Source organism: Amblyomma maculatum, chromosome 1 (genome assembly GCF_055883805.1).
Source record: "Amblyomma maculatum isolate TAMU_Amacu chromosome 1, ASM5588380v1, whole genome shotgun sequence".
Classification (NCBI taxonomy): Eukaryota; Metazoa; Arthropoda; class Arachnida; order Ixodida; family Ixodidae; genus Amblyomma; species Amblyomma maculatum.
Genome location: NC_139344.1, coordinates 216,225,330 through 216,242,597, shown reverse-complemented (window position 1 = coordinate 216,242,597; position 17,268 = coordinate 216,225,330). Strand labels below are relative to the sequence as shown.

The following is a 17,268-nucleotide window of genomic DNA, read 5'->3' as shown; positions in this document are numbered from 1 at the left end:
ATCTTTCTTTTTGACAAGGACCACTGGCGACGCCCATGGGCTCGTCGAAGGCTGGATCACGTCGTCTGCAAGCATTTCATCCACTTGCGTTTTAATGACGTCACGCTCCTTAGGAGAAACCCGGTACGGGCGCTGGCATAGCGGTAACGTGGTCTCATCGGTGATGATGCAGTGCTTGGCGACAGGAGTACGACCGACCTTAGAGCCTGTGGCGAAGCAGTCTGCGAAATCGCTCAGAAGAGCAGAGAGAAGATTCCTTTGATCAGGCCTCAAGTCGGGGCTAATTTTAACGGTTTGTAGAGCATGACAAGGTGCAGCCTTTCTTTAGGGTTCACTCCGGCGATGCATAAATGAGGTAAGGCAGTAACATCGTGAAGGACGGCAACAGCCGTGTCCTTGGCGAGATGCCGCATCTCCTTAGCAAAATTTGCCAGGAGGACAGTAGCACAACTGTTCTGGAGTTGTACGAGTCCTCGAGCAACGGCTAATTCCTTCTCGAGTAGTAGCGGAAGGTGCCCATCCGCGATGCCCTCGTAATCGTGGAACAAATCATGCTTTACAAGAACCAGCACACAAGAACGTGCCGGAACCCTCAAGTCATCGTCGACTATACGCAAAACATTCAGACCCGGATCTTCGTTTTCAATGCGCACCACGGCTCGTTTCGTCGAAAAGGAAACACGCGCTTCTTTCAGGTCAATGACAGCGCCGTTGGTCTGCAGGAAGTCTAGACCAAGGATCAAGTCTTTCGAACACTCAGGAAGCACGATAAATTCTCCGACATACACAAAACCACGGATGCCGACCCGCACTGTGCACTTGCCTGCAGGTTCAATCAAGTGACTTCCCGCCATACGAATTTTCGGGCCGGACCAATGTGTCAAAACTTTCTTCAATTCTCGGGCGAGACCACGGCTCATTACTGAATAATCGGCACCAGTGTCGAGTAACGCGGTGACATCCACTCCATCAATCGTTACACACAAATCGGAGGTAGTATGCCAGATGCTGTCGCTACCTGACAAGCGAAATCTCGTCGGGTCGGCCTGACAATTATGGAGGATCTTCACATTTCCCGACATCAGCGACCCTTTCTCTGAAGGCCGCTGGTATTAGTTTTCCCGGCCAGGGCTGGGAGAGCGGCGTCGGGAAGAGTTGGGACTTGTCGAACGGTAGCTCGTCGGGGACGTAGACCGACGCTCTTGGTAACCGGATGTGACGGGGTACTGTCGCGATGCAAGGTCGATCGCAATCTCAGTAGGCCGTTCAGCATTCCGAGGGTAGAGGTCCTCCGAGGCGAAACCCCGCATGTTGATGCGGCGGTACGGGCACGCCCGGTAAAGGTGACTGGCTTCACCGCAATGATAGCGCAGGGGCCGATGGTCCCGGGGCCGCCAAACTTGACCTTTACGGGGTCGCTGGTGGATTGGCGGAGGGGAGTAGCGAGGCTCCATACGGCTCCATGCGAGGTCCTCCATGCAAGAACCCTGCGGCTCCATTGCTGGAGCTGCGGCGTTGATACTATGGTCCGGCGGGGGAGCCTTACGTAGGACGGACACGTAGGTGGGTCTCGCGTCGAACGTCTGGTGGGGAACGCGCTGCTGGGAAACGTCAGCAACTTGCTCAGCTGCCATACGCACCTCGTCCCGGATGACTTCAGCCAGTGAAGGGAAAGGTGTTGTGTTGCAAGGCATCCGGAGCGCTTGCAGTTCCTCCCGCACGACAGAACGGATGAGATTTCGTAATGCGTCCATGTCGCTGCCGACCTGCACAGGGGGTGCGTCGGACCCAATGATGTTCACATCACGGTTATGCTGACGGGCTCAGTGTTGCAGCGTTGTCTCCATGGTCGCTGCCTCGCTGAGAAACTCCGCCACAGTGCGCGGTGAACTGCGCACCAGTCCCGCGCAAAGTTCTTGTTTAACGCCCCGCATCAGGTGACACAGCTTCTTATCTTCTGGCATTTGTGGGTCTGCACGCTTGAAAAGGCGTGTCATGTCCTCAAAGAACATACGCACGCTCTCGTTCTGGCGCTGAATGCGCGAGTGTAGCGCAGCTTCTGCTCGCTCCCGGCGGTCGGTGCTAGGAAAAGTGGCTTTCAAATCACGACAGAAGGCTGCCTAGGATGGGAAGGAAGCCTCATGGTTTTCAAACTATGTCCGTGCAGACTCTTCAAGAGCGAAGTACACGTTGTGGAGCTTACGCTCATCAGTCCACCTGTTGTAATGAGCAACTCGCTTGTAGGTCTCAAGCCAGTCCTCGGCGTCCTCGAACACGTCGCCATGAAAAGAGGGGGGTGTTCGCGGCTGATGACACAGGATGTGGGTGGGAAGCCTGCTCTCAGATGTCATTGCAGCAGGTTCTACGGCCGTCTGAGGGTGCGTCGTCCTGGTAGCGGCCGGAAGGGGTCCGAATTCAGGGGGCTCTCCATGTAGGCAGCGGCCGAGGCGTTGATGTACGGGGGTAAGCTCCGTATTGACAGGTTGATTATGCAGGACTGGATCGAAAACTGGCAATTCCTCCACCAGATTTGTAATGTAACGTTACACAGAAGGCGCTCTGGCACCAAAGAACACCAACAACCAGTCAGGGCAGCACAAAAGCGGAGCACTGTTTCGCTTCGTCGTCTTCTCCGAATCGCCCGTTCAAATTTTCGTCGTCTATGAATGGCATGTGTCAATATAATACTTTTCCAGTTACCATAACAGGAAATAAAAGCCTCCATCCTTTACAACATGGCATATGGTGCTGACATCCCAAGGTTAAATGTAGGCTATGAGCGATGAATTATTTTCAACCACTACTGATGCACAACACAATTTCAAAAATGGCCTGGTTTCTCTCCTACGACTTTGTGTTCAGCAGAACACTTTAACAACTGAGCCACCATAGCAAGTCCAATCCATTCACCTATTACATCAATACTTCTCTCTTTCCATGCAACCATTACTATCATTTGACCCGAGACATTAGAAAGGCTCCCTATACCACTAAAGAGAATCTGGCTGGAGCTAAAAATTGGGGGACCCTTACACTTTACCTTTAAGAGTACAATGTGGCAGCATTAATGGCTCCCATTTGCGACTCCCATCTGACGCCTCTATTATCCCATACATAATCACTAGCATACAATCGTAAGCCACCACATTACATGCATAGGCAGAAATCCCTGCTTTAGCCAAGCCGTACGAATGCGTGTATGTGGCCTACGGGTAGCACGTCTGTCTGGATGCAAGTGTCCTAAAGGGTTTGATTCCCATCTCAAAGGAGTTGCCAGAGTTAGACAGCTTCTGCCAACGTGGCCATGTCATGTGGTCACATGACGTCACGCAACTCAACAATCAATGCCCTGCCAAGTCATCTGCCAACCATAACCTCCCAGAAGCATGCCCATGACTTTTCACTCAAAACACGATTTCATATCAAAGCTGTCGTGCAACTGCTCTTTATGCAGTGTTTAGGCTGGGGTGATGCCATTTCACTTCTTATTTGTGGAGGGTCGTCTGCAATAAAGATTCGAAACAACATATGTACCTCCGATTGTACACCATCGACTGTAAGCGTATGTGTCCACCAAGAAGTCAGACAGATAGATTTCTTTCCCCAAAAACCAAACCCACAAATGACTTACTTTAACACTTTCCTAAACTCTGTGCCAGTCTCACAATGCAAAACCGCAAAGCAAAACCATGTAAAACAGTGCTTTCGCATGGCTTAATCATGCCTCAATGCGGGCTATGAGGGACATCCTAGTAGAGGGCTCCAGAAATTTCAACCCCCTGGGATTCTTTAACATGCGCCAACATCGCACAGTACAAGGGGTGCCTTGCTTTTCAACTTCATCGGAAAGCAGCTGCCGCAGCTGGAATCGAACCAGTGTCCTTAGGTTCAGCAGTCCAGCATCCTATCCACTGAGTCACCACATCAAGCTATTAAGGCTTTCATTTTGTTGGGAAGGGGAAGACCTAAAGTAAGTATATTGTTTGGACATGGTGACAGCCACTCACCATGAAACCTAACAAGAGGACGGAATAGGAACATAAAAAGCAACGCCCTGCCCATGCCAGCCTGTAAGCCATAACTATGACTCAAGATGGCATAATACAAGGCAGTTAACTCTTTCCCTACCACGCCCATTGAGCATCGTTAGCCCGCTAACGATGACTTCACGCGCCGATTTTGAATCCTTCCGCATCGCTCACGGACACGCTATAATATCTAGTGAGTAGTCGGATAAGTGAAGTTTCGATTTTGATGCTGTATACATTTTACTGCGAAGCAGCTATTTTTGAGCACGCTCCGAACATGTGGCAGCATCTCAGTCGAATGCGAGAGTGGCGGCATCTGCGTTGACGACGTGTTTTGAAACATAGCAAATCTGACGAGTATGCACTATCTACGATCTATTTTATCGATAACCCAAGCAGAAGCGACTCTAAAGATGTTGCCAATTATCATCAGAATTCAGTTCCGGCCCCGCTGACGACAGAAACAAGCCCGGAACACCGGCGGCCATACTCCGGCCCGCTAAGGATGACTTCGTGAGCAAATTTTGAACCCTTACGCGTCACTCATGGACACGCTACACCACCTAGCATGTAGGCGGGTAACTGAAGTTTAGATTTATTGCTGTTTACATTTTCTCTCGTGAGGTGGCTATTTTTGAACGCACTCCAAGCACGCGGCAGCGTCGGAGTCGCATGCAAAAATGACGGCATCCGCATCGACAACGCGCGCTTTGAAACGCCGCAAATCTCACGATTCCGCACTGTGTACGATCGATTTTATCGATGACGCAAGCAGCCATAACTCTAAAGATGCTGCCTTATCGTCAGAATTCAGATGCGACCCCGATAACAATAGAAACCAGCCCGAAACATCAGCGGCCACACTTAGTTGGCCTATTTTGCATGCGTCTGGGACCGCTCTGGATGTTTTGTTCGTGCTGTTGGTGTCATTTATCTCATTCCCAGAGTGACAACATCATTTGGGCACGATATCTTGCCTCCCGCAAAACAGGATGTGGCGTTCTGCCCAAGAAGGGAACCGGGCATCCGTTTCGGCATGGCGCTCTGCAGCGGCCCTCGTTGATTGCTTATTATGCATCAAGAACTACTGAATACAGCATTTTTATTTTTTTCACAAGGAGTGGCCAATAATGCTCTGCATTTTTTATATCTCGAAAAGTTTTTTAAATTTTTGCTGTTTCATTTACAAGTTCAATTCGTCACGTTTTGTTTAATTCGTTTCTAAAATCTGGTTTTTGGGAAATTATATTGTGTGTTACAACTCACAACTTCATATTCAAAGTTTTATGCCTAAAAAGCGAATCTATTTAGCTTTCTTTTCGTGTATTATATAACATTTGATATGATAGCTTTTACAGAAGAAAAAATCTACTCAAACCTACAGAAAACGGCCATTTTGCCCACGGCAAGGAAAGAGTTAAACAAGGTCAACCCTCATCGTCTCGAAGAAGGAAAAAAAAAATAGTACAGGATAGGCAAGTGCAATCAAAGATTCTCGTACATGTGGTCTGTTACTACCTCTTACCAACTGCTTCCAGGCTACCATATTTTTCAAGCCTTTCTAATAGCTTGAGATGCTTGCGTCCCTTCAAATGCTCCTCCTCAGTCTCTTCGAATGTTTCCCGACACATGTTGCAGGTGTACGACAGCACCTAGAATTACAAAAAACACATCAGACCTCACCCTATCTCTTGTATCACGTAACATGCATGAAAACAAGACCACCAGATGCAGTCTTAAAACCTGCCAAAGCTAAGGGCACAACAAAGTTCCAGAATGGGTTGGAATAAGTTAGGAAGCAGTAAAATGCTTACACTTTTGTCTTCCACAGCACTGCTTTCCTCTGCTTGTGCATCTGCAAGCTCTTCCTTGACATCCACAGAAGACGCTGCAGTTGCATGGTTATACTGTTCCTCTTCGAGCGCTTCTGCCTTTGCCCCAGCAGTGGCATTACTTTTGCTTTTTGCTTCCTCATCGCTAGGTTGTAAGGGCCTGAAAGAGAACATGTTCAGGTAGATTTATGCTACCCAAAATATCAGACCAGAAACAAAAAAAGAAAACTCTTGAGGCACCTAAGACCTCATAAGAGCAATAAGGTTAAAGCTTTTGGGGCCCATTCTACAGTAGTATTTATTTGCCAGAGCCCCGCCAATCACACAGTGCTTCTTCTATGCCAGATTTGAGGTGAGCAGCTCCACTCGGCGGCGATGGCGCACGCTCGTTGCGGCACTTGGCCTTCATAGCTGGCGGCAGATGGCGTACGCCACGCGTGCTCCAGGAGACCAGGTTGAAGCAGTCATCTTTCAGCCCCTACATTGCCATGGAGATGCCAGGAACGCTACACAAGAACTAAAGATATGTTTCTCACGTGCCCGGCGTGGCATAGTTAGTTAAGGCATTCATCTGGTGACAAAGAGGTAGAAGCTCGATTTCCGGTTAAGGATTTTTTTTTTTCCTTAAAGGTCAGGTTAAACAGATACCCCTCGATATCCTGCAGAATCTCACGAAAATATCTTGCAACCGCACATACCCTGCTAACACTGATGAGCCTATAAAGGCTTTCGCTTTAACAAGCACTCCACAACAAGAGTCAAGAGGGTAGACATAACAGACTGCAGGGCTGTATGGAGCAGATCTTTATGGCCTAACGAAAAAAAAAAAAAAAGCACTCAGCAATAAATGGATGTCAAAAATAGGATAGGGCACCTTGTAGTGGCCACAGAAAAAAATTTCAAACATGGGCTTAAGGTCAGTCCTAAACCAACACAAACCCTAGCACAGCTAAGAATAAAAGATGTGTTCCACGATTTTTTCTGGCAGACTCATGCCCTTGCTTCTCTTAAGCCATAGTCCACTGTGAACATTCATTATTTAACACCAATGCCAAATTTAAACATTAGAATGTCATGTTAAGAACAATCCTCTAGTTTCCACAGACGGCACCAACTACAGAGCAGTGGAATGCACCTACAACAGTGACAGCCAACGTGCCAAGCAGCCAGGCATACTGTTGGGCAGCCAAACTGTATGGTATAATGACACAACTTCCCCTAAATATCCAGTAAAGAAATTAAGTCATCGAGTATAACTAAGTAGAGAAGGGGGTAAAATTTGGTTGACATGGATAACAACAATTCTGGGCTATAATTCTAACCCTATAATTCTAACCATGGAGAAAGGAAACAACTTAGAAGAGGCCCTGACGTCGCTTTTTTGAAGCCGGCGCGGCCACGCCGCGACCGGACGCCGCAACGTCTCTCCTCTTCCTTTACCCTCCGCATTTTCTTTCTCCACAACTCTTGCGTACCGGGCCCTTAGCAACGCTGTTGCTAGTGGCCCGAGTTTTCATAGCAACAGCGATGCTGTTGCTAACGGCTTGACTTAGCTAACTGTAAATTTTGACGTCACTTCCGCCACACTTCCTACAATGCATTGGGAATAGCAAAGGCCTCTCCTTAGTTGTTTCCTTCCTCCTTGGTTCTAACACTGATTTTTTACGACCTACACATCTGTGTTTCTCGGACATTATGATGGTTTGGTTTGGTTTGTTGGGTTTAACGTCCCGAAGCGACTGAGGCTATGAGAGACGCCGTAGTGGAGGACTCCAGAAATTTCAACCACCTGGGGTTCTTTAACGTGCACTGACATCGCACAGCACACGGGAGCCTTGCTTTTCGCCTCCATCGAAAAGCGGCCGCTGAGTCCTAATTAAACAGTTATCTATACATCAGCAGTATCAGAGTGATGGCATTGCTCACTGCTCATGCACTCACACTAGAAGAAACCTTAGAGATGGCAGCGAACAAAATCTTCAACGGGCGGCATTTGCATGCTCAAAGGACCGCATCACGTCACACATTACGTATTCCCACGCCACTACTATGGGAGACACGCTGTCAGTCTGCGGGCCAGTCGAGCGAGAAATGTCAAATGCCTCTTCACCAGCGGGATCTAACGGCAGACTGAGAAACAATGCACACTAGGTATGGCAACCAGCCCACTCTTCCCAATCTTTCAGCTGCCGGAAATGGACTCCCTCATTGCAGGCATGCAGCTCGCGACTAACGCAGTTGTGGGACAATAGAAGACAGACCTTTGCACTCGTACCCTGCACTTCGTTGATTGTTCGGGATAGAGGTGCAGAAGGGTGAATGGAGGGGAAGTTGACAAGATGGAGGGGCCTGAGGTGAGCAGGAACAAAAGCTCACTTCCTTTCCTTTCCTACTTCTTGACGTTGCCAATCGTTTTAATGTAGTCTGGCAAGTTCAGTTTGTCAAGCTCGTCGTCTGCTTTTTTTTGGTCTGCCAAGTCCACTAGCAGGAATCTGAGCACAGACCAGTTTGCAGCGATGCATGAACACTTGATGTGTGGCCTAAGGACTGGCAGTCCTCTCTGAATCGACCTTGAGAGTTACCGGCAAAAAAAAAAAAGATAAATCAGCCCCTGAGATCACCAGAACTCTCCGGACAGCTTTGTCTGATCTGTCACGAATTAGCTTCATCATTATTCCTCGAAAAGCACACAAACAGTCACAGTCGGCACAAAGCACAGCGATCACATGACGCAAGAGAAGGAGCACTGTGTACTGATAAGTTTTATTTCAGAGCCACTTATTCCCTTTTTCACATGCTGATTTTTCGCTCAACTAAAAAATACTAAACAGTCAGAATGTAACAATAAGCAGATGGACTGTCCATACATAGCTACAGTTTGTGAACTAATGACCTTAGCAAATGCCAAAAACACGTACATAAGATCAGGAATTCAAGTATATTTCTGACTCGTTTCTTTTTGCTGATGTCTGTTCTGCTGACAGCCCCAAAAGAATTACCTGGCAAATTCTCCTGTACTAGCTTCTTTAGTAGCTACTCTAGACAATGTCAGAGCAAGAGTGCATGTGTGGGTGCGTGCATGCACGTGTTGATATAAATAAGGACAGTATTCTCAGTCCATGACCCTTTTTTGCTTTTAATGAAACTTTTGTAAATCATGAAAAAAATATGTGTCGACACACACACACCTACAAAAAACAACAACAGCTTCACAAGAAATGCTGTAGTTTTTGGGGGTATTTTTTCATAAAAAGACATTTATCACAAAAGGTGAAAAATGCTGTTTTGGGGATTTTACAAAATTGCAAGTTCAGACTGGCAGAGCAAAACAACAAAACATTGTGGTTTTTATCATACACAGCTACCGTAATGATATTTAGGACCAAAGGTGCATAAAACTGCCTAGTTGAGCTTTGAGCTTCTAGTACTCCAAAATGTGCCTGGAAATTCTTCTTTGAAGGGACAGTATACTAACTTAAACAATATTTCTTTTTTGCACAATTCAAAAGCTCCATCCCCAAATTAGCAAACATCTGGCTGCGGAACGGAAGAAAAATTAAAAATTTTCCCATGCGGCATCCTCATTTTCTCCATGGTATAACAGGCATCTGCTAACACTGACATCATAGACACAACATACTGCTAGTACAGCAACTCTATGCAATTCTATGAACAGAATGACCGTCATGCTGCAGAGGTCACGTGCAGAATGTGTCATTGAATATGATGCACAGACTATATAATTGAAAGTACTAAGCTTTAAATCGAATGAAATGAATAAATAACCTAAATGAACTCTGTTATATCTACCACAAATACCAACAACCATTCTAGCTCGTAGCAGTGCTTCCGAAGGCAGCGCTGCTGGTGCCTTTCATTGTGTAGTCTTTGTTTTCAAAGCACCTTTAAAGAAAATCAAGCAAAATGAAAGAATAAAAAAGTTGCTTTATTTCTTGAAAGAGAAAATTAGGCCACCTTAAGTTGATATGAACACAAATAACTATCTGCATGATGCGGTAGCATAGCAACAAAATGTATGAAGTATATTCACTTCAGCCGCTCCAAGCAGATAACATGTTAGGTGTAATGAAAGGACACTGTTTGATGCCGCCATCCACTCAAACCAGACTTTCTTGACCAATTTAAATATATATTCCTGCCTAAACCGAGAGTTCTTCTCTCGTTACTGTCGCGAAGAGGCGAGATCCACCAGAATATTGCAATGTTTTGATACTTTCACCGACAGTACTGTCCGTATAATGCTGGAAATATGAAAATTCTCTGCATATGTTGGCAAGTTGCTGCTGCCCATGTCCTCGAAAAGGGCAAGCATTGCAGAACAGATGTAGTTTTGATAGAAAAAAAAAAAAAATATTCTATTCAGTAGTGAGCACAAAAACTTTACTGCAACTTGGGGTCAAATAAGATGTTTAAAAAGCTTTGCCTTAGTTATAGGTATTAAAATCCCTTTGAAGAAAGGACACAAAATTATTCCCCACACCTTCACAAGGTATACCTCTGCAGGAGCCATGTACAAAAAAAGCAAAGCTTTGAGAAAAAAATCACTGAATCAGGACCTAGACTAATTGGTTCACTGCTATCGATGGATTAACCCAGCACAAAGGAATCACAGCATCAAAGAGAACGCACAAAACAGGTTTGTAAGCACACATCTTGTGCTGTGTTCACCATCATACCCTTACTCCTTCACTCTGGGTTAATACTTGTTAATATTGGGTTAGCACCTTTCATGCATCATCACCCCCCGCTCCTATGCAGTAACCTTCTTTGGGACCTTTAGGAACAGCACTCTAAATAAATAAATACACTGGTTGAGAGAATAAAACACTGTTTTGCATTCTCACTTTGTTGAGCATTCGAAAACTGTGTTTCCAAATGAAGAAGACTCGTACCATTACAAAAAAAAAGTTTTTATGTGCAACGCCACGCCAAATTTGATGTGTGGATTCACCATTACTTCTGGCGATGAATTTCATGAGTTGGCACAAGCAAGTCTTTTTTCTAATCAAGGTGCATCATCAACACATGTCCCTCTATAATGCCATGGCAACTTTTTCCAAAGACCGAATACCCACTCTAGGAGCAAATATTTTCATGAGCTCATAAACAAAAGATAACAATTTACAGAGCTGGCGTTTCTGGCCGCAAGGCGGAGCAAAAGGGTGTGCAACTGTGACTGTTAGTTAGTTAGCCCCAAACAGCTTGCTTGTGATTGGAAATGAAGGCAAAGAAACAGTGCCATTGCAGGCACATATAAAGGGAACCTAAAAATGTAGCCAATCAGCACTTCCCGACAGTCCGCTTATAAACTTTGATAGGCTGGAAAACTCCAATATAGACAATACTTGTATGGCCTATAGCACAGCTTCGGAGTAGTATCAGTTCAGGATTAGTTTAGGGTCTAATGTGCGCTCATCTGCTGCTGGAAAAGATTAATTGCTTGGTTTGGTTTGTGGTCTCAAAGTGACTGGAGCTATGAGAGGCGCCATAGTTGAGGGCTCCAAAAATTTTGACCACCTGGGCATCTTTAACATGCACCGACATCGCACAGCACACGGACACCTCCGCCTCTTATCAAAAAGCTGCCGCCGCAGCCAGAATTCAATCCCGCATTCTTGGACATAGCAGCCCAGCGCCCTAACCACTGCAACTGTTGATTTCGCAATACAGTTTATGAAAAACTGAGTCATTCCCCTCGAAAAGCTTCCTATTAAGATATGTTTCTGCTTCGTGTAGTAGGACCTTCATAAACCACACTGGTGCACATAAGCCTACACTAGCAAGGAGCTGTGAATACCGCAGTTATTCAGTGGCAATTCCGGTGCAAAATTGCCGAAGATACAATGTCAACATGTAGGATCACCATAGCTCTTTTCTTACACAAGAGATGACATCATTAGTAAGCTGATGTGTGCTTCCAATGTATTGTGTAAAGGAAATCAAGAACCAAGCATTGTTTAGTTGTACCTAAGCCCACTCAGGCTTAGGTACAACTAAAATGAATGAAATGTGAGCCTAAAATGAATGACCAGCTAAACTGTATTTCACACAGTGGTATCAAGGTTCACATTAAAAGTCACCATCCAAAAACACACACACTAACTTCTGTGGTCATTCAGCAGTAATATAATATTAATATTAAACAATAAGCTACATACTTATTCAGGCTTCTTGCACAGGAAGGAAGACTGCATATAGTTACTGAAGAAAGGTTCAGGCTCCACAAAATCGTTTGTGCCGACACAATTGCCCATCAAATTAGAAGATTTCAATGAAAAAAAAAAAAAAAAAAGTCACTGGACCTTGATTACAATCCTTACGTAAACACACTACATGTATTTGCACACATGCACACACATATTCACAAAGGAAGGTTCTGTTGGCTTCCACAGGTGAAAAGATGAAAGGAGGCACTTCTCTACGTCTACCTAGGACTGGCCTTTCTTAGGAGTCTTGAAAAAAGGATATTCTGCGGCAGTGAAGTGCTTCTCAGCGAGATGTTTATATTTCGACTGGGCACCAGTCTTTTTGGATAGTCTCAAGAAAAGTCGGTCCCTGGCTGAAAGACCAACAGTTTATTAGCTCGTGTTTTAAATACACACATTGTTTGGTTGTTCTATGGAGAGGGTTTAATATCCCAATGCGCCTCACTCAATAAGAGATACTATAGTGGAAGGCTCCGAAAAATTTGCCCCCTGGGATTCTTTAGCTTGCACCGACACTGCACTGTACCTGGACACTTTGCTTTTTGCCTTCATTGAAACGCAGCCAGCATGGCCAGGACTGAACCAGTGTCCTTGGGATTTGCAGTCGAGTGCCCTAACAGCTGAGCCACCATGACAGAGCATGCATACACCTATATTCATCCTGCTTCACCTGCACTCAGTAGTAGTAATGAACTTAGTTGTCAACTAGGCCTCTTGAGATCCTTTAGTTCCCCATATGAGCTGCGGATCTCTTCAAGAAAACTTCTGACTACTTCATTCATCACCTTTCAAGTAGTCCCTTCAAATGCTGCCAGCTATGTTCAACTGCTTGTATTGAGTGAACTCCGAAGTTCTCTATAGCAGATACGACGATGAAAATAACAAGGAGTTGCTCTCATGCAAAGGTGGGCAACATCATGAGATTTCAACCTAACCTCATGAGGCTGCCCATCCAGCCATTTCGTTCCCAGGTGCTACTACTAAAGACAATGGACACTTCTCAATCAGCTGCGCAACTGTAGATTTCAATGGCAAATAGAAAAGGATTCTTAGAGCAACATTTAACCCGAAACTCTGGTATAGCATTGAACAGAGGTGGGGTGAGGTTACCCACCTCTGCTCTCGTGTCACTCTATAGGCCTGTTTTGATTTGGCTGCACTTTCAGAACTAGTTTCAAGGAGTGCAGCACTTTCAGGTTTCTTTTACCAGTGCAGCATGCATACACAACCCCGTTATACCTGCTGGTCCACTAGGTAGACGCTACCTTTCGTTTTAGACCATAGGTTTAAGAGATACGAAAAAGGGTTGCGTCGTCTTCCCGCGTTAAGAGGGTATCTGCTTGCGGAAAACGAAACCTACGTCTGGTCAAACGGCACAACATGGTCCCAGTCCTTCGATTCCGTGTCATCTGCTGTGAAGTCGACGTCTTCACCTGTTACAAGAGAAATACACGGGCAAAATGAACGATATCACCACGGCAGGAAAGAGGAACAATACACAATTAGGCTTAGAAGTAGATCGTAAATCCTTGCCTTCGGACATCGCGTACAAGTAATTGTACGCTTCCGTGGCATGCAGTGTTATCCATATGAATTACAGTATTAGGATTAAGAGGGTATGCGTAAAAATATTTTCTTTCCCTTTACAAAATTTCAAATCAGCGTGCGTGCAACAGGCAAACTCACCGGCACCACATTCCCCCACCGCTGGCATTTCAGACACGACCTCGGTCGACATAGTGCACAAAAACCGGAAAAACCACGCGAGAGGTGCGACTTCAGTCGTTGTGCAATAATAACTATGCAACGAAAAGGCGCGTCTAAAAATAAAGCAAGCCAAATTCTCCAGCCAACTACACGACTACACGATACCACTGACAACACCACCACACACCAACCACAGCAACCACAGCGCGCAGCTGCCGCGTTGCCAGATTAGAAAGTGCAGGTCTCTTCGATTTGCCTGCACCAGCTGCACTAGTTCAAGTAGTGCAGAACCGCCGTCCTCGTTTTGCCAGCGCCGCGCGCGCCGTCTGCACTTCTCTCCTCGTTTTGTCAAGGTGCAAGGCTACTCTGCACGAGTTCTCGCTCACTCTGCACTCGCTCCAGAAGAGGTGCAGAAAAAGTGCATCATGGCGTACGCCCCGAAGCGTTTAGGGGTAGCTCGGCTGGAAACGCTGATTGGTGGACACGCCGCGGCCTGGCGTGACGTTTTTTGCGTCGGGCTCGATGCTTAACTGGACGTGACGTAGTCAAAAAACTGGATTTGCTTGTTTTTTTTCGTCCCTAGACGCTCTAGGGAATCGCTAGGTGCCCCCCGCTCTGGCAACGCGCGCGATCGATTCCGGCATTCGGTTCGTGGCTAAAGCCCCTCAATGAACTAAAAGTAGCGCCAACATGTGAAGTTTGCCGCCCGCCTCCTCTCCTGCGCTCTCCTTCGTCGTTCGACCCTCTCATTGGCCGAGCGCCGTCACGTGGGCGCGCGCGCTTTTTTTTTTGCTGGGCGTCCAGCTTCCTCCTTTCCAGCGGGGCGGGCGGCGCGCGCGCGGCACATATCGCCGTGTGTTTTGCTGCCACGCGGACTGCTACTAAATCGTTCCCGCTGGCTATTTAATTTTTTTTTCAAGCATGTTGCGCTCTTTGGCCGGCGGCTGATAGAAGCACGGTGGTGAAGGCGAGTTCAACCAACGCAGACATCGCGTACAAATGGTGTCACGCACTGACAGTTGAAAACGGAACCGTTTCAGCGCAAAATATATAAAAAAAAACTGCTACCACGCTTCTCAAGTTTCACGGTAGCTCACAATTCAGTCCAACCTGCAAAGAAACCACACAGACTGCAGCTTCCGCAGCCTAGTTAATTGTTTTTCAAGCATGTTGCGCACTTTTGTCAACGGCTGACGGACTCAAGGAGGTGAAGACGAGTTAAATCGACGCCAAAATCATGTTGTATGGTGACACACCATGGTAGCTGAACACGGCACCGTCTCAACGCCAAATATAAAAAAAAAATAACTGCTACCTCCCTCCCCAAGTTTACCGGTAGCTCACAAGTCAATCAAAGCTGCAAAAACTCCACACAGACTGCAGCTTCCGCCGCCTATAGTTAATTTGATCTGCAGCTGAAGTTGAAAATACATAGAAGACAGCTGCTGCCACACTTCTCAAGTTTACCGGCAGCTCGCAATCCAGTCAACGCTGCAAAGAAACCATACACAGACTGTTCCAAAATTGTTCCTGTCCTCCGCCTAGTTACACATTTTATAAAGCATGCCGCTGAGTGGCCAAATGTGACGAACTACGGACACACGGAGATGACGGCGAGTTGAACCAACGCCGAAATCGCGTATATGTGGTGTATGACACTCACAGCTGAGACTATTTGGCGGGAAATCCCTATCAACATTCGGTAATTATGTTTCAGCAGTGAGTAATATTTTAACCTGAACAGATTGCAACAAAATGCAAGGCTCTGGTGAGACCCGGCGCACGGCCGTCTCGATCGGCGCGCGCGCGGCGCTGATCGAGACGGCTGTGAAGGGCGCCTGCTCCGGAGAGCGCGCGCTAGTCGCGCACCCCGTAGGTGGAGCCACGGTCGAAATGCGAGAGGAGGAGCGGCGCCGCCGGAGGAGGAGAGAGGAGATGGCGCTACTTTTAGTTTATTGAGGGGCTTTATTCGTGGCTGCATTGCACCGGCGCGTTCGGTAACCGAGGTGCTCGACGATGGCGGGCCTGCGCGTTTACGTCAATGCGCTTTGAGCACGCCGATCCGTGCTGTACGTTGGGCGGAATGACGTTGATAATGGCGACGACCTGCGGGAGATCGCAAGCACCGTCAAGGTAAGTATAAATTGCGCAAAATTGTCTCGCATTTTGCTTATTTATAAGTGCTGTGTCGCTTGTCTCTCCCCACGTGCTTCCAGGACCTCGTGCAGCAGCAGCTCGTGGCATGGACGCTCCTTGTGTTCAAAAAAAAAAAAAAAAATCGTTTACGGCTATGGAGACCTCCACGAAAACATCCGCCGTCGGCAACGAACCGCTGCCTGACTGCTATGCTGAGGCGCACGTCTGCCGTGCGCATTCTCAACCCTGATTGAGGTACAAAAACGCAATTTCTTTGTCGAAGGTTTTGTAATATGTTGCGCATTCATCAAATCGCTATGTTCATAATGCAACTTTTTTCTACTCTTTTACAGCACCGTTTCCTGTATGCTGCGAAGAGGCCGAGGATTTTCTTTGTACGCAGCAGCCCATGTCAGGGATCGCGGCATCGATCAGCTCTCCAAGATCATTGCTACAGCATCCAGGGCAGCATATAACCAGGCACTGTGTACGACGTACTGCCCCTAGCTCCACGTGCGAGGATCTGCCGACCCTAAGGCAGCCTTCCAACACTCAAAATGTGACTCGCATCGTGCGTCGTGCACTGGAAGCGCTCGCTCCTGCTGCATATCCAACCCGCCCTCCTCGGACAGTAACGTACGATATCCCTCATTCAAGCAGTCGTTCGTCAAGAGGTTGCTAACTTGGGCGTCCCCTATAGCCACACCGTGGAACACCACAGTTCGAGCCCCATCCCTCCCATGGTCGCCACCGCTACGCCCCGCAACACCTACACGCCACGCTACTGATACCGCAATCCTGATGAGTGGCGCACCCCTGACGACAGGCCGATCTGTTTCACGTGCTCGCGTATTGGCCACATCTCTCGCCACTGCCGCAGCCGCTGGACATCACCACCTCGACGTTTTCCTTACGTTGACCGCTACTCCGATTACGGTCATCCACCGCCGTTTCACGCCTCGTTATGAGCCGCCCCGCACCGATACCACTCCGCCTCCTCCTGTGTCCAGTCGCTCTCCTTCCCCACCAGCCCGCCGTTCCCGTTCACCTCTTCCTAGCCGCAGTTCCTCGCCGTCCTCTGCCGGCCGCTTCACGGGAAACTAGCCAATGCAGCTCCCGGAGATGACGCTGCATTGGTACCCCGCCCTGGAAATCGGATCTACTGCCCATTTCTTCGCCCTGTAACCTCCTCTCCCTGCTCGTGGATGGTGTTCCCGTCTCTGCCCACATTGACACTGGTGCCCAAGTCTCGATCATGAGCTCATCGTTTTGCCGCCGCCTCAAGAAAGTACAGACCCCCGCCGCTTCGCCCACCGTTCGTGTTGCCGATGGCAGTAC

At 47.4% G+C, this 17,268-nt stretch overlaps 1 protein-coding gene across 4 annotated transcripts in view; it reads right to left on the bottom strand.

The window, feature by feature from the left end:
* Positions 1-14,014, bottom strand: part of LOC146205607 (uncharacterized) — an 82,794-nt gene extending 68,780 nt beyond the window's left edge. For 2 of the 4 annotated variants that reach the window (XM_084590293.1, XM_084590295.1), the window contains exons 1-4: positions 13,774-14,014; positions 13,448-13,520; positions 5,843-6,020; positions 5,554-5,680 (exon numbers count right to left, since the gene is read on the bottom strand). In XM_084590293.1, the coding sequence (XP_084446419.1) occupies positions 5,554-5,680; positions 5,843-6,020; positions 13,448-13,520; positions 13,774-13,825 (430 nt within the window). In that variant the 5' untranslated portion in view covers positions 13,826-14,014. The remainder of the gene's footprint in view (positions 1-5,553; positions 5,681-5,842; positions 6,021-13,447; positions 13,521-13,773) is intronic. The other 2 variants (XM_084590296.1, XM_084590294.1) reach the window with 1 other exon arrangement.
* Positions 14,015-17,268: the final 3,254 nt, after the last annotated feature.